At 50.2% G+C, this 27,736-nt stretch overlaps 1 protein-coding gene across 1 annotated transcript in view; it reads left to right on the forward strand.

The window, feature by feature from the left end:
- Positions 1–27,736, forward strand: part of LOC134042033 (serine/threonine-protein kinase pim-1-like) — a 73,121-nt gene that overhangs the window by 38,637 nt on the left and 6,748 nt on the right. The window contains exons 3-7 of the mRNA XM_062489107.1: positions 25,105–25,239; positions 25,326–25,376; positions 25,605–25,974; positions 26,188–26,364; positions 26,639–26,718. Coding sequence (XP_062345091.1) covers positions 25,105–25,239; positions 25,326–25,376; positions 25,605–25,974; positions 26,188–26,364; positions 26,639–26,718 — 813 coding nt within the window. The remainder of the gene's footprint in view (positions 1–25,104; positions 25,240–25,325; positions 25,377–25,604; positions 25,975–26,187; positions 26,365–26,638; positions 26,719–27,736) is intronic.

The raw sequence follows: 27,736 nt of genomic DNA on the forward strand, positions 1-27,736 counted from the left end.
AGGATGTGGTCCTTTAACTATAGTTTGAAGAGGACTTGATTTGGGGCTTTAGTTGTGCCAGAAAGGAAGGGACACTTAAAGAATGGTGTGCACCTGCCCCTCCTACCTCCACCCTCCTTCCTGGTCATGGCATGGGGGCCCTGGAGCAACTTGGGCAAGCAGAGACCTTGCAGAGAGCAGCAGGGCAGGGAGCTCTGCTGAACTTCCTAAATGCCAGTGAGCCTGAGATGATGGAGGTGTGGGAGCTGGAGAGCACGGAGCATTGCGAGAGCTCAGCAGCTTCTGGGCTGAAAGGCTGCTGGGCAACTGTAAGAGGGAAGGGCAGCAGCAGAAGAATTGAGGGGCTTGAGAAAAGCAGGTTCTGACATCCTGCAGAATGGCTTTGTGGGGACTTGGTTGGTGATCAGCACTGGCTGTGAGGTGCCTAAGAGACAGGGAGAGAACAGTGATCTGAACCCGTTCCCATACCATCCAAAAGGCCAGTGGAGGCAGTGGCACTGCAGAACATGCTGATGCCAACCATGTGGATTCCAGCTGGGAGTGTAGCTGCAATTGCAGACAAATGAGCAGGAAGAGAGAGGTGGCAAATTTGGGAGATGGTCTCTCTCACCAATTCCCTTTCCTATGCCACCCTTCCCCTTCCTAGGACAATCTGCTATATATGATATTGACTTTTCCTGTCAGGGCATGTGTAACTGTCTTGAGTCATGAATGAGGGCAAGGCTGGATGCTATATTTGAGCACTGTGTACCACTCTTTCCAGGCATCCTTGCTGTATCCCAGAGGTGGGGATATGAAGAAGGGGTCATTGGGGCTGCCTTTGGTCCCCCCTATACCCAAGGCAGTCAGTCCCAGTGTTGGCAGTGCTGCAGGGTCTCTGCGCAGCTCTGTGCAGCTGGATGTCCAAGGGTCCCAGGAGATGAGGTAAGCCAAGGTGTCTGCTGCTCCCCTCTGCAATTCAGCTCCCTCTTGCCATCTTGTGAGGTTCCTTTGCACAGTCAGCTCTCTCCCATGTATTTAGGCAAACCTCTGTGTATTCACCATTTGGCCCATCCGTGATTATCCAGCTCCATGTCAAACCCCACACCTCATGTCACAAGGGCAGAGGTGGTGGTGGTGGGGAAGAGGAGGCAGGGCTTAAAAGCATCTGAAGATGGGTCCTCTGCTGGGCTTGGTACTGATTCCCTCTGTAATGTTTGTGGTGTCATTTGGGAACTGTATTGCATGGGTCTGTCTCCTGAAGATGATAGAATACTGTGATCCTTGAGTCTCAAGTTCAGCACGCAAAAATTACGTTTTGCCAAATATTAGCTGCTGGAGAGGCGTCTGGACAGTCAGGTGCTGCCTCTGTAAACATGCTGTGGAACTTGTCTGTTTCTTGGCCTCCGGTCTGAAATGAGCTCCCAGAGAAGTTTGGGTTATAGATGTGTAAGCCAATCAATGTTTAATGCTTAGATCTTGCCTTAAAATCAAAGAGGGAAAGGTTCTAAAGAAGTTTTATAGGATGGTACCTGATGGAAAGATATTGGCTTGGATATGTTTGAGGAAATGTAGCTGTCAAGCTTATCCGAGTGATTACAATAATGAATGAGTCACAGAAATATCATTCCTATTGAAAAGCTTAGGTAGGGCTTTAAAAGTGCAATCTGAATATCCTTGGCTATCAGCTGAGTTGGAAAAGGCCTTTTCCTTCTTGGAAGATCAAGGAGGTGGAATATCCTTCTCAGAACACTCCAGTGCTCTGACCACATGTAGCACGAGACTGGCACCAGTGCAAGGCATGAGCAGGCAAAGCCAAGCTTTGTCAGCAGAACCAAAGTAGCTGCCCTCCATACAGACTCGTGTCTCAGCTTAGCAACCTTTGCTGCTTCAGAGAGGCTGTAGGAGCCCCCCAAGTTTCAAAAGGAGAGACACCACAATTGGGGAGTTATGATGCAAGTTGGAGAATGACTGCTGTGTTTCAGCTGGAGCTTGGCCAGCTCTGTCTGACTGCAGCAACTGAAAGCTTAAGGACAATTAATCAGCTTTGCATCTTGTTGGCTTGATGTCTCTTGCATTTCCTCCTTCATCAGAGTGAACAAGCTAGGAAAGATTGCCTCCTCTCATGCTACACCTCTTCCCTCCCTTCTCTTTCTCCCTCCTCATATGTGCTTTTGTTCTCCCTTTCTCAAGGCCAAGACCGAGCGGCAGCATCAAAGAGAAGTCTGAACATGCAGGTAGGTACAGGGCATGTCTGTCCTAAAATGACCATTGGCATATTGAATCAGAGGTGACATCTTGAAAACTTGGTTATGAACCATGGTTTTAAGAATTTCTTTAAATTTGTTTCAATTCCTTGATGGCCTCAGTGGACTGTCCCAGAGCCCAGTTACTGGGAGTGCGCTCCGGTGGTACAATGAAAATTCCTGCATTGTGAAGTGTTGAGTGGCAGGAGCTAGAGTGGTACTTTGGGGCACTGGAATTGTAGTGTGGGAAAAGAAAACATTCTTCTCCATCCTGCATTTGCATTTTATCTCCATGCAGTCTTTGTAGTGTTGCAATTAGGAGAGAAAAAGAAGGAAATCCTCATTTAGCAGGAAATGAGAAATATTCCCACTCCTTCCTCCTGCCCTTCAAGGAGAAAACCTTTCCTTTGGGCAATTTCTCAGCTGGACTCTTTGAGATCTAAGGCAGATTCATGGACACCACCTGGATTTGCACAGGGGGAAATCAGGAAACCTCCTATGACAGAAAATCCTGTTGAATTTTGCATTTCAGGAGAAGGAATCTTCCAAATGGATGCAGCATATGCAGGGTCTGAGTTTGTCATCCTCTGACAGCACAAGCCCAAAGCCACCTATGGCAGGTTCACCATGGCAAATCTCTTGCCCCACTGCCTCTGCCTGTGTCAGTGTTGCAGGCTGAGGCTGAGGGAGGAGATGCCTTCTGCCTTGTCCCCCTGTCCCTGCCTTGCCTGATCCCTGACAAGTAGAATTGTGCCAGACAAAATGTGGTCTCTGGTGCGTCTGTGCCAGCCAATGCCTTTGAGTTGAAAGCCTCCAGCAAAGCCTGTTGTTGTTGTTCCTTTGCCATTTTGGGGCATGTCATGATAGGAGAGATGAGATTTGAAGAAACAGTTGTGCTGATGCAGAAAAAGGGATCAGATGCCCAGGCCCCTTTGCTCAGGATTAGTTCTGCCAAATCCTGGGCAGAGGCCCTTTGGAATGACTCCTTAATTGGTGATATGCAGCTGGAATGCTTAATGCAGCTAGGGAGAAGTATTGCTCAATAAGTAAGGTGGCATTTTTGCTGGATTTATTCTGGACTAGAAATTAGCTATAGCATTAACCCTTACCGGTTGTAGTTTTGTAATTGTCCTGACATCCTACAAGGGAAATAAAATCTTGGTATGAGGCACTTATTCTTCCCCTACTGCTTGGCTGCTACATGATTTTATCCCCTGTGAAGCCATGTAAAGAAATAGTTCTAAGAGCTGTGTTGGAGAGTATTTGAGAATGACCCGCCATTAGACAAAATCTAATTTGTCAGTATCTGCCGTGATCAGAAATTTTTTGAGACAGGTCATATCTATGTTGGGCTTGGGTGTTTCTGCAGGAAAGAAGGTAGGGAATAAAGTCCTCCAAGAGTGAAGTAGAACAAAAGTGAAACTTCTGGATGATCTCTTTATTCCCTTCAGTGAGGGGCTTGCATATTCCTGAGGACATCTAACTGGGAAAGCAAAGCTTCTTTTGCATCTAACATGTGGTGCCAAAGTTTGTGTACCAGCAATTCCTTTGTTTGAAAGAGAAATAAAGAAAACACAGAAGTGTAAAACCTAAAATAGAATTGAGTGAGAGTTACAGAAACAATGGCCCTGATAACAGGATTGGAAAACAATCACTTCCTAGACAGTGTCAAATTCCAGAGACCAGTGTGAGTTTCCAACTCTTTGGAAGGAAATGATTCCTGGAGTAGTGGGGAGGCAACAGGCATAGAACCCATCTCTCCTGGCTTGCCAGCTCCACATTGTTCAGAGAAATTCAAATTATGCTAGATTCATGAAAAATAAAGAAACAACAAATGTTTGCAGTCAAAAAAATAAAGTTTGAATTCGCTACCCATTAGATGAGTTGATTGTAAAGGAGTGAGTTCAATTAACTCACTTCTTTTCCTGTACTTGATCTACAGATCCTTCTGAGTCTACGACACAAAACCAGAGGATGAAGGGAAAGAGCTCTTGGTGTGTGACAGGAGCTGGGATGCCCCTGCTCCCAAGGAAAAACGATGAATTGCTCAGATTGGAGACCTGCATGCGGAAGCCCAGCGTTGGGAATGGAGGTGTGGGCTCCCGGCCGGCTCAGGGGGCCTTGGCCCAGGAGCCCCGGCAGAGGCAGCTGAGCAGCGCTGTCCCCAGGGTCACTGCCAGGGAGGAGGACAAGGGGACGGACCAGCATGGCTCAGCCTCCCACAGAGGTAAGGTGGGAGCTGGGCCGCTCTCTGGTGGGAGGAAGGGTCTTGTGCCAGCCTGGAGAGCCTGTGCACATTGCCAGGGAGCAGTTGTGCCCTGCAGGTGCCCCCTGCCATGAGCTGTGCTGCTGCCAGTGCCCCGTGGAGCTGTAGGGCTGCTGAGCTGTGGGGCAGGGAGAGGAGCAGGAGGCTGCATGTGCAGCTGAGCCATTGCTGGGAAGCACAGGGCTCTGGGCTCCCTGCTGCCCCAAAATGTTGATCTGAAAGCATACAGGTTTAGAACCTGGGACTACTTTTAGGAACCAGAAAGATGTTTACTAAAATCAGCATAAGGGCAGATAAGAATCTCTGTCAAGAGCAATCTCCATCTCTGCCCTTCTCTATCAAACACAGAGGCTCTCCAGCAACCAGGGGCTGAGGCAGCAGGTTTCAGTCTGCTGGCCCACAGAGTAATGTCATGTCTCCTTCCAGGAGCCCATCCACTGGGAGAGGGTCTAGGCATATGTACCTTGCTGCTCTCATGCACCATCTCTGTGCCCTGTTAGAGCTCTGTAATCTGGAACCTGTCTTGCCTGTTGCCAAGCATGACATTTTTGGGCAATTGAAGTGTGCCAGAGATTTACAGGAACCTTTGCTTCCAGTACCAGGCCGCCCACTGAGCCAGCTCAAGGAGATGGATCATCCCACCAGTCCTGGTCTAACAAGTGACAGAGACCTGAGAGAGGGCTTTGGAAAGGTAAGGGATAAGAACAGGGATGAGCAGACTTCCATTCCAGTGGCTGTTTAGTGCTTGGCCCAAAATGCCTCTGAAAACCATGATCCTCCACTCTTGGGGGTTGGGGATTGTCTTGGGAATATATTTGACGGCTACTGAGCAATTGCTTGGCTACTTCCAGTGGTGCCAAAGTCACTGCATGGAGATGGTGCCAAGGTCATGCCCGAAGCATTCTTTATATGCAAAGGCCATTTTAGAGAAGTTCTGATTGGCAGAGCAAACTGTAAACCAGTGAATGTGGGCAAAGGGCACCCTCAGAAGCAGAGAAGCAAAGATGCTAACGTTGAGTATAAGCAAGGCTGCAAAATAAAAACGGGACAGTTTGATGTCTCCTGGTTACCTTTCTGGCTGTATCTCACAGCCCTCTCATTCTCACATTTTCTGCTCCTTAATATCCATGTTCCTCCAAATTGTTTTCACATGACTCCCTCCTCCTTTTGGTCTCCTGGTCTCAGAGACCAAGTCGTTGAGAGTCCTTCAGAGCTCAGTCTTTCAGAAGCCAGGAAGTGACAAACAGCTGCACTTCCTGGCCATGAGTGTTAAGCATCAGCTAATTACCCCTCCTTGCTGCATAATGCACATGGCTTTTATTCTCCTGCCATGACCTCTAGGAGCTGAACTGCCTGCTCATTGCTCATGGGAGCTCTTCCTTTGTCTTGGAGCATTCCTATGACTTCCATGTTTCAAGTAGGGTTTCCTGTCACAGTTGGAGCAGAGTAAGGCTGTGGCACTAAAGTGTTCCACCTCACTGTGTATAATTGCCAAGGTGAGGATGGGAGACATTCTCCTGAAACTATTGGAATGCATATGGAGCTGGATTAATGTCTGTGGCACTCTGTGGACTCTATGCTCCCAATGAGATGATGTGCCTGGTTTGTGTGTCTCTGCTTACAGTCTGTGATGTATTTCCATTGCAACTAGGTTCGTTCTTCATTGTGCAAGTTGGCTGAAAAGAAGTTAGAGCAGAAGAAAACTGAGATTTTTGAGAATGAGATGAAGAAGAGGAATGAAATTTTATCATCCTTAAAGCTGCCTCCACTGAGAGTTGAGCCCAGGGATGCAGCTGAAGCAAGTAAGTGGTGTCTACACTGCTGGTCCTTTTTGAGCTCTTCCTTACCCTCTGCACAGTGTTGCAATCAGACTGGGGGGCTGTTGCACTTGCATCTGAGTGGAAACCTGCATAGGAATGATTTCCATTTTGCAGAGAAAAACACAGAGGCATTAATTGTCTTGCCCATGGCCTCACTTAGTAACAGAGTATCAGCTTCCCACCTTCACCTCTAAAATCTTTCAGAGTAGAAAATTCAGTCTTGGAAAGTCGCCTGCCCTTCAGACTCTGTTCTGAAGAGCAGCTTCCAGGCAATGTGAATGCAGAAGAATGCTTTTCCACCAAGGTGCAACCTGGAAGAAACCAAATTCAGCACCTTCTGATGAAAAGACCAGAGATCCTTCTCGAGCCACTCCCCTCCAAGGAGCTGGAACTGTAGAGCTGTGCTGAAGCCCTGAGGCAGTGCTTCTGTTGTAGCCCCAGGAGCAAGCAGCATTCCCCAGTGAATCCCGGCTGAGGGGCTCTGGCTGCAGCGCTGTGTGCGCTGCCCCGAGGGCGGCAGCAGGGACCTTCGGGGGCAGCACTCAGCCCCAGGGCACCACCCAAGCTTATCTGCACTTTCTTTTGGGAACTTGCCCAGCCTGCCTCTGAAACAGGAAAACGAAAGCATAGCAATACTGGCTTCTCCTTGTTTCTTAGGGAAAGCATCACTGCAGTTTGGTTTGAAATTCGAAGAAGGTAGATTTAGATTAGATATTAGGTAGAATTTATTTTATAATGAAGGCAATGAAATGCTGCAAGGGTTTTTCCAGAGAAGCTGTTGTTGATTTATCTATGAAGGTGTTCAAGGCCAGTTTACATGGGGCTCTGAGGAACCTGATCCAGATGAAGATGTTCCGTTTCCCAGGGGTTGGACTAGATGGTGGTTAAAGGGGCCTTCCCACCAAAATTGTTGTAGGTTTTCCTGGGTGATTGTATGATCCTTGTCCCATACTAGCATGCCAGTGTTCTACTTGAAGTTCTTTGAGATAACACAGAGATGTTACCCAGCTCCAGCAAATTTTCTGGCCCTTTCCATAGTGACCCTGTCCAGCACCCTCCACTTACAAGCTCCTCTTTGGTCCCTGCAGGCCTCAGCCAAGCAGCTGTCAATGGCACAGCTTCCAGTGTGCAGAGAAAACACCCTGGTAATGCCTTGAAGAAGAAGGTCTTGAGGAAGCAGGACAAAATGCCCTTACTGCCCACTATGCCCATCATCCAAGAGGAAGGCAGTGTCCCATGCAACTCCTCAGGTAAGTCTGCTCCATGGCAGCTTTTTCCCATATAGTTATTTCCTTGCAAAAGGAGCCCAAAGTGCCTCCTGCCTCAGCCAGCACAACTGGGATCTTTGGTCCATAGCCTGTCCTGAGAATGAGCACCAAATCCACATTTGAGTTCCTACAGCTTGGTTGTCTTGCAGTAGTCGGTTCTTAGAGATGCATTGGAAAGTTGAGCTGAATAAAGTAGAGGTAAAGGCCTAAGCTCGGGCTTTTGTCCATCCTGATAATCCAAACTACAGCGCTGGTGCCAGGAGACAGCTGTAAGTGCAGAGATGAGCTGGGGGCAGTGTGCCAGGGTGTGCTGACTGTGCACCTACGAGTACCACCACCATCAGTTGACCACTCCCCATCAGGGCCCTCTGCCTGTGCTGCTGTCTGGGTCTGCAGCCAGCTTTTCTGCTATCCCAGTAAGGGTTGTCTCTGCATGGCAGTCAGTGCCTTGGTGCAGTCGTGCTGCTGCTCCCTGAAGTGATCAATGGCTCCTGGCTGCCACCATCCCATGGCCTGCAATTCCAAGAGGGAACAAGCAGTGCCTCCTGTGTCACTGCAGCCAAACACAGTGGCTGCTGGTAGGAGGTGACAGTCAGGAGGGGCTGCCTGGTGCTTCAAGGTTGCCTGTGCTATCATCCCAACTAGGGTGAGATAAAAAGAAGGGAGCAAGGAATAATAATTGGAATGCTCTTTTCAAGTGATGCTACTTCCACGTTGAGAACTGACCAGAATTGAGCCTGGGTTGTTCCGGCTTGGCTTGGTGCTGTGGCAAGGCAGCTGCAGGAGTTTCCTCAGGGAGTTGCAGAGTGCCTCAGTCCTCAGGGCTGGGGGAAATGAGGGCGCTGGGACAAGAGAGGCCCCTGGGGGGTTCCCTCTAGGTGTAGCCATTCCCACTGGTCGTCCCTGTCTGGCAGGGAGTGGGAGCTCTGCGGCCTCAGGAACCTGCCGCTGGCTGTGCTACCTGTGGCACTTGGGAGCTGGCACTGTGTGGGCAATGGTCAGGTTTAGCCTGGAGCTGTGCCCAGCTGGGGGGGCTGGGAGAAAGCAAGGAGCCCAAGGAGGCAGACAGCAGGGAGGTGTGTGAGGCAGTGCCAGTTTGCAGCACATGGAAGCCTGGCTGGGAGCTGGGGCTGCAGGCCGCTCCATGGCGGGGTGCCTTGCCCGGGGCTGCAGCGCTCAGGGCTGACCCTCTCCTCACAGTGACCTCGCAGACGGCCACTGGTGCCGAGCGCCGACAGGAGCTGCTCCGTGAGCGTGGGCACAAGGACACAGCCTCTGCTGACCCACAGCAGTCCTTGCTCCAGGCACTCTCCTGGCTGGGCAGCGATGACTGGTAAGAAAGGCCCCGGTCACTCTGTCTCCCTCTTAGCATTAAGGAAGCTTACAAGTGGATCTTGCCAGTGCCTCTGAGCCCCGACAGCCCAGAGGGCAAAGGACTCTGCTGAAACCACTCCAGAGCAGTGAGAGGATCAAGATTTGAGAGCAGCCTTTGCTTGGCCTCGGTCTGCAGCTGTGCTCCAGCTGCTGCCGCTCTGTGCTGCTCCCTCGCTTTGCCTGCTGCTCCATGGAGCTGCAAAGGAAGTCTTGAGGGAAGAGAGGAAGCTGTGGGATGAGATGATTTGCTGGCTGAAGGCAGCAGCAGGATGGCAGCAGTTTTGAGTGTAGAGATTTGGGTGCCTTGGGGCACTGGCCCAGTGGGACTGAGTAAGATTTCTCTCTGCTCCCAGTGCTGACAGCAATGGCAGGTGACAGGGTCTCCCTGTGACCTCCTGCATGTGAGTCCCAGAAGCAGCTCCAGGGAGTCGCTCTTTCTGAGAAATGGACTGATTTGTGCTTTCAAATCCCCAGCCTGTCTTTACTCCTGAAAGGCTCATGGCAGAAGGGAAGGAGAAAGCAATGAAACCCTCTAGGAATCTTGGACTTTTTGAATTCAACTTTTTTCTTCTCACTGCTTCATATGGGCTGGAGGTGTTTTGCCAATACTCAACATGTGTCCCACAATTAGACACAGAGAGAAGGAGGCCCAGAGGTGATAACCCTACGAATGTTAGGTGATGCTGGTTAAGTTTTTGGTGATATTGGTTGTGATATCGGGGTTAGCATAAACTCACTGTTGGATGCTTCATTCACACAGGGGTATGGACTCCATTCACAATGGGATAAGCATGAAAAATCTGCCACATGCATCTCTTTGTGCAGTCACATTTGCTTTGCAATTCTCTTCTGCTTCCTCTTCCCCCTTTTTGTTTGGTGTCCTTTGAGGTACAAGAGAGCTTCTGCAGGTGTGGGGGGTCCCGGTGACTCTCAGGGGTGCCCATGGGATCGGTCACCAGCCCAGTGCTGCAGCCCTGATGCCTCACACACCTTTCTGTAGCTCAGGGCTGCCTAGAGCAAGTGCTGAGAGACAGAGTTGTTTACACCTTTTAAATAACATGTTGCTATAGTGGGCATTGTTTTTGGTAGGGGATTCTGGGAAAAGGCAGAGTTTCAACTGTTCTTTCCCAGGCGTGGAATCTTATGGGACACCCTGCTGCTCCTTTTCTGGGGAATGTGGAGGTGGAGTGGAGTGAGTGAGAAACAAGCCTGGATTGTAGCATGGAAACTGAGCTCCAGAGTGCCAGTGCAGACTTTTATTGCTGAACTGCCTGCTGGGGATGAAAAAGAAGGAAAATGCCCCAATAACTGCCCAAGGGGATTGTGTCTTAGGGACAGGTATAGGGAGGTGACAAGAAACAGGAGCATGACCCAGTCTCACAGCTTCTAGGAAACGTGTCATAGGGACTCCATGGGCCAGACATTTCAGAAAGGCTGTCTTGTAAAAGAGCCACAAATGAAGACACTGAAACCCCTCTATATGTCTCTTGGATTTGTGTATGCTTTTGACAGCAACAACATCCTGCGGGAAGGAGCTCCACAATTTCATTAAGTACTCCTTGAAAAGCACCTCCCATTGTTTGACTGAGCTGCCAGCCTGGTAATTTCAGAGGGTGCTGCCTAGTTCTTGGGTGGAGAGAAAAATCCATCTTTTTGGTACTTGCCTTTCAGGGAGATGAAGGAGAAGGGACTGGTCAGCATCAAACTCCTGGCTGGGTCCCATTCAGAAGTCCTGCTTTCAAGGCTTCGTGACATTTGCTTGGCAGTTACCAGTGAGGTAAGAACACTCTTGTGAATTGTGCCCTGTACTTCATACACGGTGTGTAGAGTAGCTATGTGCTTGTTCATCTCCATGTGTGCTCAGAGACTGCCTTCATTTCTCTTTTTAGATCTTGTATTTCTAATGTCTGTCAGGTTTCTATGGGATCTGTGTGTAGATGTAGTTGTATTCACTGGTAGGTCGGGTATCTGACACTCATCTTTGAGTGAGCTGCCATTATCATGAAATGTGCAAATGCAGAAAAAGATACTCTAATTATGTTATTTTCAGAGTCCTAGTCTCTGCCCGAGCTGTCATTCAACACTGCAAATTAGTCTGTAGGCCTGAGCGTGTGTTTTCTGTTTCCTGGCTGAGTGCTTCAACTGCTGGTGTTGCTTTTTTAAACAGGAGCACGTGACTCTTTTATCTTTATGACTGACGCCTTTATGGTTTGAAAGCAGCCCTTACTTTAATTTGGTTCTTTGTGTTTCAAAGAAAAGAGCCTAAAGGGAAAGCAGTTGACATTAAAGAAGGCTTAAGTAGATACTTTATGAAATTTCTTATTTTTAGGCCTGTTACATGCAAGTCTGAGGCCAGATATTGGTGCCAGTGGAAGTGTCATGCTGTGCATGTGCTCTTCTGCTCTTATTGTGCTTTTATGTTCCTCTGGACACAGTGGGATGTGTTGTCATTTCCTGAGTCGTCTGTCTAAGGCAACTGGTTTTCTTTCCGAGGTCATTCTTATGTTTCCCCTCATGACTTCCCCAGGTGACCAACCTCCGCTCAAAGGTGTCCTACTCGGCCATTGTCACTCTGGGAGAGCTCTTTGTGACCTTGAAGAAGGACATGGACTCTGAGGTGGATGAGGTGGCTCGGGTCCTTCTGCACATGATGTGTAATTCGCCAGAGTTTGTTGAGAAAGCAGCCAGTCACACCCTGGGGATCATGGTGGAGAATGTGACTCCTGCACGAGCAATGACTGCTCTCCTGGACAGTGGAGTCAAGTAGGTTTCTTGTTTCAGTGATATTCTTCACCTTCTAGAGTACTTCTAGGTCGGGAAGGGATGAGAGAAAGAATGGGAATGGTGGGAGGGAAGGGTCCTGTATCCTGCATCTTCTGTCAACTCAGTGACTGGATTCTCCAATCCACCTCATTTCTTTCCTCTTCTCCCTTATTTCTGCTCTCCCTCAGCCTATGAGTTCTCAGAATCACAGAACTGTAGAACATGGAAAGTTGGACGAGGCCATGAGGATGATTAAATCCAGTTCCTGGCTTTGCACAGAGCCCCCCAAGAGTCACACCATGTACCTGAGATTGTTGTCCAAATGCTGCTTGAACTCTGTCAGGCTTGGTGCTGTTGACCACTGCCCTGGGGAGCCTGTTCCAGTGTCCCAGGCACCCTGTGGGTGAAAAAGCTTTTCCTGATATGCAACCTAAACCTCTTCTGACTCATCTTCCCTCTGCTTCCTGGAGTCCTCCCAGTCTGTCAGAGTTGCCTAGATGTGGTGAATGGTGGGGAAGTGCAAGTGCCTGCAAAGGCTAAGGATAGAGCCTTGTGCTTCTGTGGGAAGAGGGACAATTGCAGTTTTCATCTGTGAGAGCTCTGTGGTGTTTCACTGCAGTAAGCACAGAGGCCCTGGGAAAAAACATGCATCCTCATGATGCCATTAACTGGAGAAATAAGGAGGGTACTTGCTGGGGTATGGAGCACCTAGGGGAGAATGTGCTGGCTGTGACACAGCCTGCACAGCAGGTGCAGCTCCTGCCAAAAGGAGTCCTGAATGACTGTCCTGGCCATAGAGCTCTACTTTCTAATCAAACTGGTGTTTCATGTTAGCCTTGAGATGATGAATCACTGCACATACACCTTCACAGGCCCACTACTATGGGATAGCTGATGCAAATGCTGCCTTAAGTGTTTGTGCTGAGCCTGATAATTATCAAAAGACACTCTCTAGAACTGGACAATCTGGGTAAATTGATTGCCACATTTTCCCCATCTTTGCAATAGGATAAAACATTCAGATGTACCCCTTGCCAATCCTCACAAAAGAAACAGGCTGCATTGCTGCATATTCTGCAACTTCACGGCCCACAGTGTGTTTTCTCTGCATCTGTATTTTTCCAAAGCTCTGCAGATTTGGGGATAAATGGCTGGAATGAGCCTCAGTCCTGCTGCAGCTCTGTGTAATGGGTGCCCTCTGATAGGTTAGCATGAATGGTCTTTCATTTCTAAAGAATTCATATGTAATCTATTTTTTTATCTTTCTCAGTGGAAATTGTGGCAAAGACACTGAGTATCAGGTCGTGCAGGGAGACTGAATTCCTCCGTCTTCCTTGCAGACAGTCCTTGTGTCCAATGCTAATTTGAGTTTCTCTGAGGACAGAAGCTTCTACAGGTGTCTGAAGCTGCAGGGAGAAGCCAGGCCTCCTTCCCGCAGCAATGGCAGGGAGCACGCTCTGGCCAAGGCCTGTGCTGCTGTTGCTCCTTCTCCCTGTGCCCCAGTGTTTGCTCTCCTCTTGCCAGGAGCCGCCACGCCCAGGTGCGGAAGTGTGCGGCGCAACTGCTGCTGTCCTTGATGGAGAAAATTGGAGTCACGAAGCTCGCAGGCACACCCAGGGCTGAGAGGCTGGCGCACGCGGCAGGGACGCTTGCTCAGGACTGCCACAAGGACACAAGGTAACCATCTTCATTTCACCTCCTCACACAGGAAAACTGCCTTGTGTCTGTCTAGAAAGGTAAAACCACAAAAGAGTGTTAACGAAAGGCAATATTAAGTTACCTCACGGTGTGGATAAGGGCCATAGAGGCATGGAATACCCGGAGTTGTATGGGGTCCATTGGGGCCATGGAGTCCAGCTGCCAGCCATGTGCAGGACATGCCAAGAGTCACTCCATGTGCCCAAGAGCATTGTCCAAACACTTCTCGAGCTCTGTCAGCCTTGGTGCTGTGACCACTGCTCTGGATTACCTGGGGAAATGACTGTAGTGGGTAAGCTGAGGTTGTCCAGCAAGAAGGAGCATTGCCAACTTCCTGTGACTTGAAGGATTCTTTCCTGAGATCAAAAGAGCTCAGATTTGGCAGCCAAACAGTTTTGTTTGATCTTAGGTGCACAACACAGAGCCAAAATGTTGCCTCATGTTCATCACTGAAAGACCCAAAGCAGATCTTTCTTGTTAACTTAAAACTTTTCTAGAAGTATTTCAGGGCTAATGTATTCAGTCTGTCTAAACCTCTTCTGCAGCTTTCTAGAATGCTGTTGTCTGTGGCTCAATGACCTCTAAATTTCTTCTTGAGGAAAACTGGTTTCCTAGTGGCAAAATCAACCCAAGCCACCCAAATCCCCTTACTTTGATGATTCAATTAATAGCTGCCAAAAATACAGGAGCAACTAGCTGCTGCTCTGCACAAATATGGAATAGTCAATAGGAGGCCTGAGGTGTTTTGTGCTGGATTCTCTGCCAGTTAATGGAAGGCAAATTATTGAGCAATGGCAGCAAGGTACTTCTAATGGGATCTGACAACAAAACAGATGTGTTTCACTTGTTCCCTGGGATCCTTTGATCCCACAGAAGCACACCCACAGTTTCAGAGTGAAATGATATTTTTCTCTCACTTTGCTGAGTAGGTAATGCCATCTCATGCAAGGATTGCAAAGGATGACATTAAGGTATCAGCCTCTTCTGTTAACAGGTTTCCTTTGTTTGTTCGATTTCCTTCCTTCCTTCCTTCCTTCCTGGAATCCTTCCTTCCTGGAATCCTTCCTTCCTGGAATCCTTCCTTCCTTCCTGGAATCCTTCCTGGAATCCTTCCTTCCTTCCTTCCTGGAATCCTTCCTTCCTGGAATCCTTCCTCCCTTCCTCCCTTCCTCCCTTTCTCCCTTCCTCCCTTCCTCCTTCCTTCCTTCCCTCCTTCCTTCCATAGGCATTATGGACAGGAGATGGTGAAGATGTTGATAAATCATCCAAAATGTAAAATGCTTTTGGAGCGATCCATTCCTGCCTGTGACCTGGAAGATATTCTGAGAAGAATTAAGAAGAAAGTAAGTGCTTGGCAGGAGAAATGTCTCCTTTGTGCAAGTATAGCCACAGCTAATAGGACATCAAACATACCTAATCTGTCTTTATCTCATTCCCCTTCTGCTCAATCATTTTGCTCCTGGGAATGAGCTGTTAATCCCCAGCCTGTTCATCTGCAGACCACAAAGGAACTGATATTCTTAGGGGAAAAGTGGGGCTTTGAATATTTTGACTATTGGTCACAAAGAGGAAAGGGGAAGAGGAGAAAGTGGGTTTACATTTAAGCATAACTCCCCACCCTGCTGTCCCTGCTCTGCTCCCAGTAAAGCAATGAAGTGAGAAAAGTGCTTCTGAGGAGAACAGTCTTTGCAAAAGACACTGGAAGCAGTAGTGCCAAGAGAATTTCCAAAACTGCAGCAGATGTCCCAGTCAATCCTAATTGCTACAATTACCATCTGTCTTTTGGGAATACTGCTCTGCTGTCAAGCCCTGTGGAGCTGGAAGAAGCTTGGTGAATCCAGCAGCATCCAGAGGAAAATCATTTGTCTGGGGGGGGACTTTCATTGTTTTTATCTACATTATAGAAGGGAGCGTGTCCTTTGTGCACAAACAGGGAGAGCGAGTGTTGAACCAAATCACCTTCCAACAAAATTGGCCCACCCCAAAGAGTCCTAATTTTTCTGCTTTTTCCTATAAGATCTCTTGGTGCCTACCAGTTTCCATTATTCCCATTTATGCTCGAGACTCATGAACTGGGGAGTTTAAACTGCTGCTCACTATGGCAGCACCCATAACCTGCCTTGGGCTATTGCAAACAAAGAGTTGGCATCACTGAATCTCTGGTCTGTTTCCTTCTGTAGGTTTGGAAATATTTCCCTAAGCCTTGGTTGCAGTGATCCTGGTTCTAACTTGTGTTTTTAAGCAGACGGTTTCCTATTCTATATTTGAAATGTTGGTGGGGTTTCTCTGTGTCCTTGTAGGGGATGGAAGAGCAGAAGGGTGAACGCCCATGTGTCAAGAGCCCCATGAAGATGAGGAGCAATATCTCAAAGAAGCCCCAGGCCACATTTCCTTCTAGTCAACGGTACTGAGCACTTTTGTTAGATGTGACAAAGCACACAACAAGTTTGACATTTCTCTTCCTCAGGAAAATCTTTCTGGCAGAGATGGCCTGTGCCAGAGATTGTTTCCTTTCCCTACAAATGCTCTTTAATAAAAATGTCTACTTCTGTGTTACACTGAACAAACATCTCTGCAGGGGTTTCCACAGAAATGAGGTAACAGAAAGACACTCATTGGTTGCAGCACAGACAAGTCAGGGCAGTGGCAAGGGCTGTGTTGTGGAGGATAGGAGAGGGCCATGTCTCTGCTGCCCGACTTGGGACAAGTAAATTCAACCAGGGCTTTTTACATCTGAGTGGAGTCTTTTTCAGATGGGTGTTTTGAGGAGAAATCCCAGTCTAGGTTCAAGATGCCATTCCCCAAACAAGCAGTTCCCATTTAAGTGGATTGGCTTGGCTGAGTCATGGTTTTCTTACCCTCACACAGAACCAAGTTTGAGTAGTAAGTAGCAAGGCAACTCCTGAGCAACTTTGGTCAAAAGGTGTCTCAATAGGGACTTTTTGTCTTGATATTCTTGTCCTTCATATAGTTTGCTAGATGGACAGCATGTTTGGTTGATTTCCTCCTGTGCTGCAATCTGCACTTAAGACAGGGATTTGGTCCTTGCTGTGTCTTCATGCCAGTGGCAGAGCTACTTGTACCTGTTCTCTGATAACAGAACAGATTTATTTAGCTCTGTGATGCTCAGCAGTGGCAGGAAAGTGACCACATGCCTCAGTAGCATAGCTAGGATCTTCCCATGCTCATGGGAGAGACAAGTTGATCCAAGAGAATTGTTCCCAGTGGGTTTGTTAAGTTATAGATCTAGACTCTAGGAACGCAAACTTAATGTGAGCATAGTGCTGGGATGTCTGGCATCTGTTTTTATCTCTGTTACTGATTTTCTGGATCCTTCAGATATGCCCCTGGTCATCTGCTCAGATGCATCTGAGCTCCTCTTTCAGACTGTCATGCCTGGTGTAGAGACATTTCTGCAGAGTGATGAGTTTCCTTCTTGCAAGACACACACCTCCCATATGAGCAGGCATTTAAACATGGAATTAGTGTCTCTCGTTCTCCACAAAGCAATGCAACCTGTGTGCCTGGGAAGCCTCCTGAAGATAGATCAGATGCATCTCATCCTTGGTTTTCCTGAGTGAGAACTGGCGAAAATGTTACTTTGCAGATTTTCTCCCATAATGATTGTCATGAAGTCCATGCTCTTTTCAGAGCCTCATGATTCTCTAGCTTGAAATCACATCATGAGTAAATCACCTCTGGATGTTTTGCTCACAATTATCTGCAGGTATTATCACCAACAAGCCATCATTTGCTTTTATTTTCCAGGGTGAAGTCGACCTCGGATGGACGCCTCCTACACCATCCAAAAGTCCAGGTCACGTTGCCTCCAGCTGTGGATGAAATGGAGATGCTCCAGAAGCTTGATGATCTCCTGGAAGCCAAGGGGTTTGAGACACGGATGGAAGGAGTGGCACTCCTCCTAGACCTGTGCAAAAACAGCCCCAAGCTCATCACCACGAACATTGTCCAAGTATGTAGGGTATCTTCACTGTTCCTTCCCTTCAGCTCCTCTCCCAAGCCTGTAGCAGTACACTTAATTCACTGTATCTTGGCGCTACATCCTGCCCATTTGGGATAGGATGGCCCCTCTTACTCAGACAAATTTAACTCAGGTCCAGCATGCAGGACAAGTTCTTTCAGTCCAGCTGTATTTGTCTGGCAGGTGCCTATTGATGCTGTTCATCACATGATGACAGAATTTTCCACTGCTCTAACCTTTGCTGTCTCCTACTCCCGGCTGGGTTCAATGAAAGGAATCCAGCCACTGAAAGCATGGCAATTCTTCTCGTGATAAAAAATGGCTTTGGATGGGGAAGAGAAGTATCAGGCTGGGTTGGTATAACCCAAATGTTTCTAAAAGAACACTTTGGTAAACTCCATCCTGTCTTGCACAAACACATCTGTGGCTACTCATTTTCATCCTTGTCTCTATTGCACTTGGTAAAGATGGTGTGTAACCTTCTCGGGTATTGAATGCTCATTTCTACATCCCCTCTCCAAACAAGGACATTTTAATCCAGCTTTCTTGCTGCTTGTTCTCTTCACAGATTTTTGATCATTTTGTCCTGAGAATATCTGACACGCACAAGAGAGTGAAGCAGATGGCGCTGGACGTGCTGGCAGAAATGATAGCCATCCTGGAAGATGCCTTGAACCCCGTGATTGTCCGTTTAGTGGAAGGAATACTAAAGAGCCTGAACTCAAAGGATACCGGGGTTCATGCTGCAGCTGTGAAAGCGCTGGAAAAATCCGTTTCTCATTTTGGTAAGGCTGACATGGACTCTCCTCAACTGTGTCTCTGCCTCTCTGACACAAGAGAACACTGAGTGCCATGAGAGCTCTTGTTGCCCGTGGAACACTGCAGCTGACATCCACCAGAAGCTGTGGGGGTGCAGTCCTTAGGCACCAGTCCCCCAAGAGGCTTGGATGTGCATCAGCATTTCCCACAAGTGCCAGGAGCCCTTGGCTCTGTGCTGCTTGTCTGGAGAGGAGGTCCTGGACTACAGCTTTGCTACAATTCAGAGGCAAAGGGGATTTTGGAGTTTGCTTGGACCCCATTAGATTTCCCAAATGAATAGCTTTGCTGTTGCCATGAAGGGACACTGGCCCATCAGAGCTTCTGCAGAGCAGCCCCCTGGAAGGCTCCACATTATAGGCAGTAGCTGCCTCTGTTCCACCTTTCCCATTTGTCTTCTTTTTTCAAATGGGACACTTATGATTCACCAAGTGCATTTCCTTAAAACAAGCAGATAGAAATCCAGCTGTCAGTGATGTCTTGTTCCACATGTTGTTTTCATGGGGCAGGATGGCTGTGGCAAATACCTGCACAGGCAAGGACTGCTCTAAATTCCTTTGTCACAGAGATTTATGTCAGCTCTGAAAATGCTGCTCGGGAGAAATATGCCTGACAAATGGAGTGTTGAAGAGGCAGATCTTCAAGGGGAGTTTCCACTTTCTCCACCTCAGCTGCTCTGCGAACTCCTGAACTGCCTGACTCTGTGCCTTTGTGTATCCCAAGTCTGGGCTTCTTCCTGTTTGCTCTGGAGTTCAAAACCTTTTCACTGCTTACGTGTGATTGAACTCTTGAGGTCCTTGATCTGAAATGTTTAACGTAGCTCCAGGTCCAGCAGACAACTTTGCATTGACAAATGTGAACGGAGAGGTTTTCTGTGGGAATTTAACCCCCCTCAAGTAGGCTGGAAGGAAAGAAGTACATCAGCAGAAAATTACTTGATTTTATAAATTGGGGCTGCCCCTGCCCTTCCCCTCCCCACTCTCCTTTCTCCTAGGACCTCAGAAGAGTGAGCAGAAACATGTGTTTCTCTTGTAGATAAAGTAGCACTGATGAAAGAGTTCAGCCACCAATGGAGTCAGCTGAGTGGCCAAGCTCTGCTGGATGTGACAGAGCGTATCACAGGTATGGCCTCTGCTAAGCCAAGAGGTCTCCCCAGGGAGCATTTCCAGGGCATTCCTGGAAATAGACAGTAGAGTAGCTGCTCCAAATCAGGAGGTGCTGAGCTTGTCCCTCCTGCCCAATGCCCATGGCAGCTGTGTTTGGCAGGTTTTCCCTGGCTGCTGCAGAGGTGTGCAGTACCTGGCACGGGGGTGGCGCTCGGCCTTGGGGCCGAGCTCTCACTGGGGCATCTCAGAGCCCACCTCCAGGAAAGGGAGGGGTTAAAAATACCCGAGCTGGCTCTTCTCTTGGGAGCTCAGGGTCATCTCTGGTCCTTTAGGGAAAATGTAGCAAGTGCTGTTTCAGGCAATCCGTTTGTTTTGTCCTCACAGAATTCTCATCTTGCTCTTGAAAAGTTTTGAGACTGAACCCTGCAGTGCCTGGGGGTCACAGCTTAGGTCAAAACTCAGCACCCAGATTAGGGGCACGGATTTGGTGCAAGGCAGCCTTTGGGGCCAGAGGGGCAGAAGCAGAGTGCTGAGGCTCCCTGCCTGTGCTGTCAAAGTGGCATTGGACTGAGCATTTCAGGGTGTGCAAACAGTGTCTTCCTGTGTCAGTGCTGTCCAAAATGCTACAAATGCAGCTGATAATTGATTCCTCAGAGGAGCTTGCTATGTCAGCAACAGCCCAGGAATGGAAAAGTGATAATCTCTCTATATAGTGGACAAGATGATTTACAGCCTTGCTTTAACGGGGTCTAAATGCACTGCTAAGTGTGCCAGCATCTTTAAATGCAAGGTTTCATAGATGTTGTGTCTTCTTCAGCAATCTCAAATGCTCGGTGTTTGGTGATTGAGAATGTCAAAAGCCCTTGAAAGGGCATTGGGATAAAGTAGATGTCTAGGAAGAGGGAATTTAGTTTTGGAGATATTTTGATCTCTTCTTGAAATAATGGAAATAAACATAAATTAGGACTCTTTTAGGAAGAGCAGATGTTCTCTCTGAGATTTAGTGGGAACAAACAATGTTTTCTCAAGTTCCATTGTGATCAATGTCTTGAATTGGATTTTAACTGAAAATAACACCCATTTTGAAATGGATGCCATAACCCTTTTCCTGCTTGACAGAAATGGTTTTGGGCACTTTTAGGAAGTGTTTCAATGTTGATGATTGCTGGTGGATTACGAGCATAGAGAAAATGAAGTCTCTTCCACCACAGAATAAGTAGTGGCTACTGCATAACATTTTGCCTGATCAGAAAATAAGAATGGTGTCCAGAGCATTTCAGGTTTTGATGTCTCAGCCACATCTGCCATGCAAGGAGCCTGTTGGTTGTCAATTTTTTGTCTGTGTTTGACAAAGTTCAGTTCAGAAATTGAGCAGGGAGTAGGCTTCAGAGAGAAAGGGAGAAGACACTCGTGTTGTGGTTAAATTTCATTCATCTGTGTTGCATTTTTCTCTCTACATTCTACTATTGCAGTGCACATTGCAAGAAAAATGCCATTAACATTGGGAGGGGGAATGACATTAAAATGTGGAGATGCACAAATGCCACAGCAATGAGGTCTGGGTAATTACCTAAGACACCCTGAGGTTTGAAGCAGCTGTTTGTTGGAAGGCACAAAAGCATTGTGCCAAAGACAGCAGCTAGTCACTGATGTTTCTAATCCAGCTGTCAAGCAGCACCCATGTCTGGTGGGCTGGAGTTTGGAAGTGTGGTCTAATAGTGCCCTTTGCTGTGTGCCACTGAACAAAGGGAAGAGCCAGATTGGATTCTGGCACTTTGACATCAAGGGTCACAAAGATGGAATTGACCTTTTTCTTAGAAACCTTTCAATTGAATCTCCATGGTGCATTTCCAAATCTTCAGTGTGGGTTTAGACAACTTCCTAATGGAAATGAAAGGGAAGTTGACATTTTAGTCATTCTTGATGTTGAAACAGATTGTGAAATGATTCAGTAAAGGTACAAGTTCTGCCACAGGTGCAAGTATTTGTTTGGAGACAGTACTCCTGAGGTGTTGGTGGTTCTATTTTGGGGAGGATCAGCAGCTTTGGCCATTTCTAGATCGTGGGGCTCTGTGTGCTATTTCACTGCTCTTAGCCAGAGAGGCTTCCAAGAAGCAAATCTCGAGGTGGATCCTTGTTTGCATTAAGGTTGTTGTTTCAGAAGCTTGTGTCTCTGTCCCCGCAGTGCTTGTGGAAGGGGTTTATGCCAGGAGCCCTGAAGTCGTCCAGCGCTACGCCCTGCCCGTGCTCTGGTCCTTCCTGGAGAACAAGGCGCTGCCTGTCCGCAGCGCCAATGTGCGCACGGTGGTCACCAGGCTCGCCTCTGCCCTCTACGAGGTGATGGGCACCAAGCTGAAGAAGCGTGCTGCCAGCCAGTCTCCACATGTCCAGGAAAACCTCTCCAGCATCCTGGGCTGGTGAAGGCTTGATGTTCTCCAGCAAGTTGACCAAGTGCTGAGATGGACATCTGCGGTTCTGACCTTTTAGCTGTGCCAAAATTGACAAAATACTCAGGAAGGGTGTGCATCTGCCCCTGCTCTCTCCACTGCCCTTCCTAGTCATGGCATGCTCAGGGGCCTGAAGACACTCTGGATTGAGGACAAAGTGAAGGACTAGCATGGCTCAAGCCTCCCACCGAGGTAAGGTGGGAGCTGGGCCGCTCTCTGGTGGGAGGAAGGGTCTTGTGCCAGCCTGGAGAGCCTGTGCACATTGCCAGGGAGCAGTTGTGCCCTGCAGGTGCCCCCTGCCATGAGCTGTGCTGCTGCCAGTGCCCCGTGGAGCTGTAGGGCTGCTGAGCTGTGGGGCAGGGAGAGGAGCAGGAGGCTGCATGTGCAGCTGAGCCATTGCTGGGAAGCACAGGGCTCTGGGCTCCCTGCTGTCCCAGGGCAGCCCAGAGGCCAGGGAGTTCCCCTGGGAGCTCTGTGGAAGTGGCTCAGGGTGTGCCCCTGGCCTGCCTCCAGAGGGTGATGGTAGGTGAATGTTTCCCTGTGCAGCTATTTATGAATTTCCAAGAAATGTGTTCTATGAAATATGGAGCTTCAGATGCTTTAGGTTTGCATTGCAGCCTCTGTTACATTTTGTGTCTCCATTTTGCAGACCTGCCTGGCTCCTGTGTTTCCACCAAGTTTTCTCTGGACATTCTTTTGTGCATTTACCCACAAAGTCCTTTCCTGCTGTCCAGAAGAGCTCTTTCCTCCAAGCCCAGGAAGAAGCTGCTGCCTATCCAATGAGCGTTTGAAGACAAGGATTTATGCATTAGCCTGTATAGTTCCAGATGTACATATGTTCTGATAATTATCTGTACGTTTCAATAAATATATTTTGATTGTATCTTAATAATTTTGTTGTTATATTTTTTATTGTGTATATATTTGGTGGTATATTTTGTTTTTTTATATTTTATAGTTTTATATTTTTTCCCATTGACATGCTAAGGGTGGCCAGGTCCTTGAGAGCTTGAGATGGGGAAGGGAGAGCCTCCCTGATTTTGTGAGTTTCTCTGGGAGGGCGGGGCCAGTGTGGAGAAGGGGGCCAAGGCCACGAGATTCGAAGCAGGTAAAGGAGCGTGGGGGGGCAGTTACTGGTACTCACCCCTTTTTGGCTCTGGAAGGAGGAAGGCAGCTGGGAAACCTCACCGCGCCATCCCAGTGCCAGGAGCTGCCTCTTCTGGTGTTGGACCTCACACCCCTGCCAGGATGCTGTCCTGCTTCAGTTTGCTATCTCCAAACATCCTGTTGGAGCACCGGGACCGACACTGCTCCAAGGATTCGTGAGCAGAGTCTCTCCTCCACCCTTCCCATCTGGGACACAGCTGCCATCACCCCCAGCTCTCCTGCAGCTGTGCAGGGATCCACACACCTGCCCTGTCCACTGGGAACCTGCCAGAGCTCACTGCCAATGGCGATGGTAACTGCACCAGGGGGGAAAAGAGCACACAACCAAAGGAACTGTGACTGGGTTCCTGTTAATTTCATAGTTATTGTTGTTTAGATTGGCCTTGTTGTATATTTAGTAGAGAACTGTTCTTCCTGTCCCCCTATCTTTCCCTGAGAACCTCTTGATTTCAAAATTATACTGACTCAGTGGGAAGGATTTTACTTTCTCCATTTCAAGGGAAGGTCCTGCTTTTTCCCTAGCACACACCTGTCCATTCAAACTAGGATACGGAGCATGAGGTGCAGGGCTGATGTGTGAAAGCATGAGGATCTCCTCCAAAGTAACTTGTTTAATTGTCCATTTTATTACTTCTCTATTTACTCCACACTACTAAGGCAAGGCAAGCTTTGCTTGCAGGCAAAACAGGCATGGGATACACTAGGGTCCCTTGCAGGATCAGCAGGGCTGGCAGTGACAAAGCAGGCAATCTGCTCCATGGTGAGCCACTACACAGCCGCATCCCAATGTGGGTTTAAGTAGCATGGTATTATGGAGAACTCCTTTTCTGCATCAGATACCAAAAGAACGTCCACAGCTTCTGGTGGCAGTCAGCTGGAACATTCCACAGGCAACACGAGCTCTCAAGGCACTCAGTGTTCTCTAGTGTCAGAGGCAGAGACACAGTTGAGGAGAGTCCATGTCAGGGGTCAGCCTTCCCAAACTGAGCAATGGATGCTTCTGCCACTAACACTGACAGGAGATAAACAAACAAAATTTCTGTGCACACCAGGGCTACGTATTGATTACATTATTTCTGTTTCACATCCCGGCCAGAACAACATCGTGGTCAGAATATCATTGTTCCTAGATTCTCTAACACTAAAAATATTGCTGGAGAGTTTTTGTCATTCCCATAGATTTGGTGACATCCAGACACACTTAACAATCCATTTGGGTCCAAGTTCCATATTGCAGACGATGTCTTTGGGCAGCCTGCAAGTGTCTCAGCAGAGAAGGAAAAGGGATGACAATACTGACACGATTTCTCTTTGCTACTTGAAATTTAAAAGCTCCGCTCCAGCCCACACTGGCAAAATTGTCAGAAGAGGCAATTCTTCCCCACAAAATGCTTCATCTCACTCAAACAAGAAAGCCACCAGCCAACAGTCTTCTTTACTCCTCCACTGCTTTATTTGGCTATTTCTCTAATAGGAATTAGCTTCATTTATTCTTACTTTGTTTCCTGTGTTCCACGGGGCGCGCGGCGGCTCCTCCGTTGGGTTCGCGGAGGCAACGGCAGAACGGCCGCGCGCTCCGGCGGCTCCGCAGCAGCAGCAGCAGCAGCAGCAGCAGCAGCAGCAGCAGCAGCAGCAGCAGCAGCAGCAGCAGCAGCGCCTGTCTCGATCGATTTTCCGCTCGAGTTCCCGCTCGCCCTCCGTGCCCTTCTCCCTCTCAGACTCCCTGTGATCCCGTTCGGTCCCGTCCTTGTTGCGCCTCTCCCAGCCCGGCTCATGCCGCGCCCCGCAAGGCGGCCGTGGGCGAGCCGGCCCCCTGCCCACCCCTGTCGGGCACGCCGCGGTGCCGCCTCCGCGGGGCTCAGTCCGTACCGCCTGTGGCACCTTTTGAAGAGCCTGTGGACGAGCTCCTCGCTGCGCTGGTGGCGGTGGTGGAGCAGCACCGTCTCTTGGCTCCGCCTGGCGCGGGCCCTGGCGCTGGCCCGGCCCCGACCGAGGCCCCTCCCGCGGTTCCGCCCACAGCTGGCCCGCAGCCGCCCGGCTCCCTCCCCGCCGCCGGCGCATTCCCCCGAGCGAGCCTCGCCGCCCGGCAGTTCGGCCGCCGGCCCCGAGGCGCCGGAGCCCGGGACGGCTCGGGAAGCAGCGGCGGCCGGGGCGGGCGGGTGCCCCGGGCAGAATGCCGAGAGTGCGGTGCCGTCCGCACCGCTGGAGAAGCCTCCCCTGGAGCAGCTGTACCGGGAGGGCCCGCTGCTGGGGAGCGGCGGCTTCGGCAGCGTTTACGCCGGGACCCGGCTCGCCGACGGCGTCCCGGTAAGAGACGGGGCCGGCTTGGAGCGGGGAGGGGGGCGGCGAGCGGCGGGCGGCGAGCTGAGCCCTCCGCTCGCCTTGGCTTGCAGGTGGCCATCAAGCGAGTGTCCCGGGACCGCGTCTTGGAGTGGGCGCGGCTGGTGAGTGAGCGGGGCCAGCGGGAGCAGGCGGCGGGGCGTGGCGGGCGGGGTAAGGCCAGGCCCGGCCGGGTGGGAGCCGGGACGCTGCGATGGGAGCGAGCGTGGTGCGAGCGGGGGCCGCGCAGCGTCCCGGGCCATGGGCAATGGGAGCTGCGGTGGCGCCGGGCAGGGGGTGGCGAAGGCGAGCGCAGCATCGGCGCCGCTGACGGCATGGCGGCTCCCCCGCAGCACGACGGCGCCCTTGTGCCCCTGGAGCTGGTGCTGCTCTGGATGGCGTCGTGGCCCGGCTTCCGCGGCATCGTGCGGCTCCTGGACTGGTTCGAGCTGCCCGACGGCTTCGCGCTGGTCATGGAGCGTCCGGAGCGCTGTCAGGACCTCTGGCACCTGCTGCACGCGGGGGGGTTCCTGCCAGAGCCCGTGGCGCGGGCGCTGTTCCGGCAGGTGCTGGGGGCCGTGCGGCACTGCACCAGCCGCGGCGTCCTGCACCGCGACATCAAGGCCGAGAACGTGCTCGTTGACCTGGCCACCGGCGAGGCGAAGCTCATCGACTTTGGCTGCGGCACGATCCTGCAGGACACCTTCTACACCCAGATGGCCGGTGAGCCCAAAGCCGGGGCCCAGCCGGTCAGTGGAGCTTCTCCCCTGTGCTTCCACAGGTGGAACACACAGGGAGGGAGGGAGGGGGAACGCTTCTTCAGCCGGCTGCAGCCAAGTTGCATTTTGGCAGGAGCTGGGGCTGGCTTTTGAGGAGCTGGCTGGGAGGGAGGGAGCAATCAGCATTGGCCTGATGAGCTGTGCCCGTGTGCCATAGGAACGCGGGAGTACTACCCACCGGAGTGGATCCTCTTTGGCCGCTACCATGGCCAGCCAGCCACCATCTGGTCCCTGGGCATCCTGCTCTATCAGCTGGTGTGCAGGCACCTTCCTTTCAAAAGCAGAGAGGACATCGTCCGGGGACAGCTCTTCTTCCCGCCCCGGGTGTCTCAAGGTGGGGATGGGCCTTCAAGGCACGGGAGCAAGAACGGCTTTGGGAGAGGGCAGGTGGCACATAAGTGTCTTGCTGTTGCAGCTGGGGAGGAGGTTCATCTCCAGGGCTGAGCTGGAGGAGGCGGCACGTGTGCCTCTGCTGCTCTCTTCCAGAAGAGAGGATGGATGGGAAGCTGTGCGAACAGCTCTGAGCACTCTTAGTGTGCTGTGGGCACTGTGAAATCTGGGAGAGCATGGACAGGAGCTGACCAGCAGTTTCTGGTTTCTCTCTGCAGAGTGCCAGCACTTGATCAAGTGGTGCTTATCCATGGACCCTGCAGACAGGCCATCCTTGGATGACCTTTTAGAACATTCTTGGGTGCAGAAGCCCCACCTGGCCCAGGAGACAGCAGAGATCCATCCCTCTGCACAGTAGAATCCAGGATGCCCGCAAGCAGCAGCTGCTCGTGTCTTGTGGCTCTCAAAGAATTGCCCAGAGCATTTCCCAGTGGCCCTGGCATGGAGCAGAGAGCACAGCCAAGGAGGTGCTTCCTCAGGTCCCCGGCGATTTGTGGAGGGAGCGGCTCAGGGCTCCCCATCCTATTGGAGAAATTGTGGCACGGTGCAGTGAAGTTGCCACAGAGTGGAAAAGGGGAAACATCCCCCTGCAGCTCAATGGCCTCGTGATGTCCCCGCGAGCCAAGGCACATCTGGTGTGTTCTGGAGATCAGCGCAGAGCTGGAGAACGCCGTCCTCGAGCTGGCCACTGGCAGGGCAAAGCTGATGGGCTTTGGTTGCAGCCCCTTCCTGGAGGACACGCTCTGCACCCCGACGAAATCAAGATGAGTCCCCAGGCGGTGCAGGGGTGGGGGGATGCTCGTGCCTCCAGGCATGGCAGGGCTCAGCCTGGCCACGTGCCGGTGGTTCCCCTTGGGGTGGCAGTGGACAATATTAATCTTTCTGCCAACTGCTCAGCTGCTTTTTGGTGGGGCAGGGGATGGATGTTGTGGAAGGGGAGCCGGCTCCTGGCCTCGCTGACAGCTTCTTCCTGCCAGCATGGCACAGGCTGGGGTGGGGGCATCCGGCCTGACAAAAGCATGCATCCGTGTGGATGGGGAGCAGCAGAGGGGGACGGGTTCTTTAGCCATGGCCCAGCTGCTCTGCTTTGCAGGCCCTTGAGGAAGGGGTGGGCATACAGGTGGGAAAGGTAGGGTTTTTCCCCACCACTGGAGAGATTTTAGTATCTTAAAGAGCGGTCAGACCTTCCCCAGGCCCGTGAAACGGTGACAACCTTTGGTGCTTTTTCTTGTTTCCAGGTCTTGTTTTGAAATGACTTTCATGCAATTGTTCTTTGTTTTTTCCAGAAAGATTTCAGCTTGTGTCCAGACCAGATG

Source organism: Cinclus cinclus, chromosome 3 (genome assembly GCF_963662255.1).
Source record: "Cinclus cinclus chromosome 3, bCinCin1.1, whole genome shotgun sequence".
Taxonomy (NCBI): Eukaryota; Metazoa; Chordata; class Aves; order Passeriformes; family Cinclidae; genus Cinclus; species Cinclus cinclus.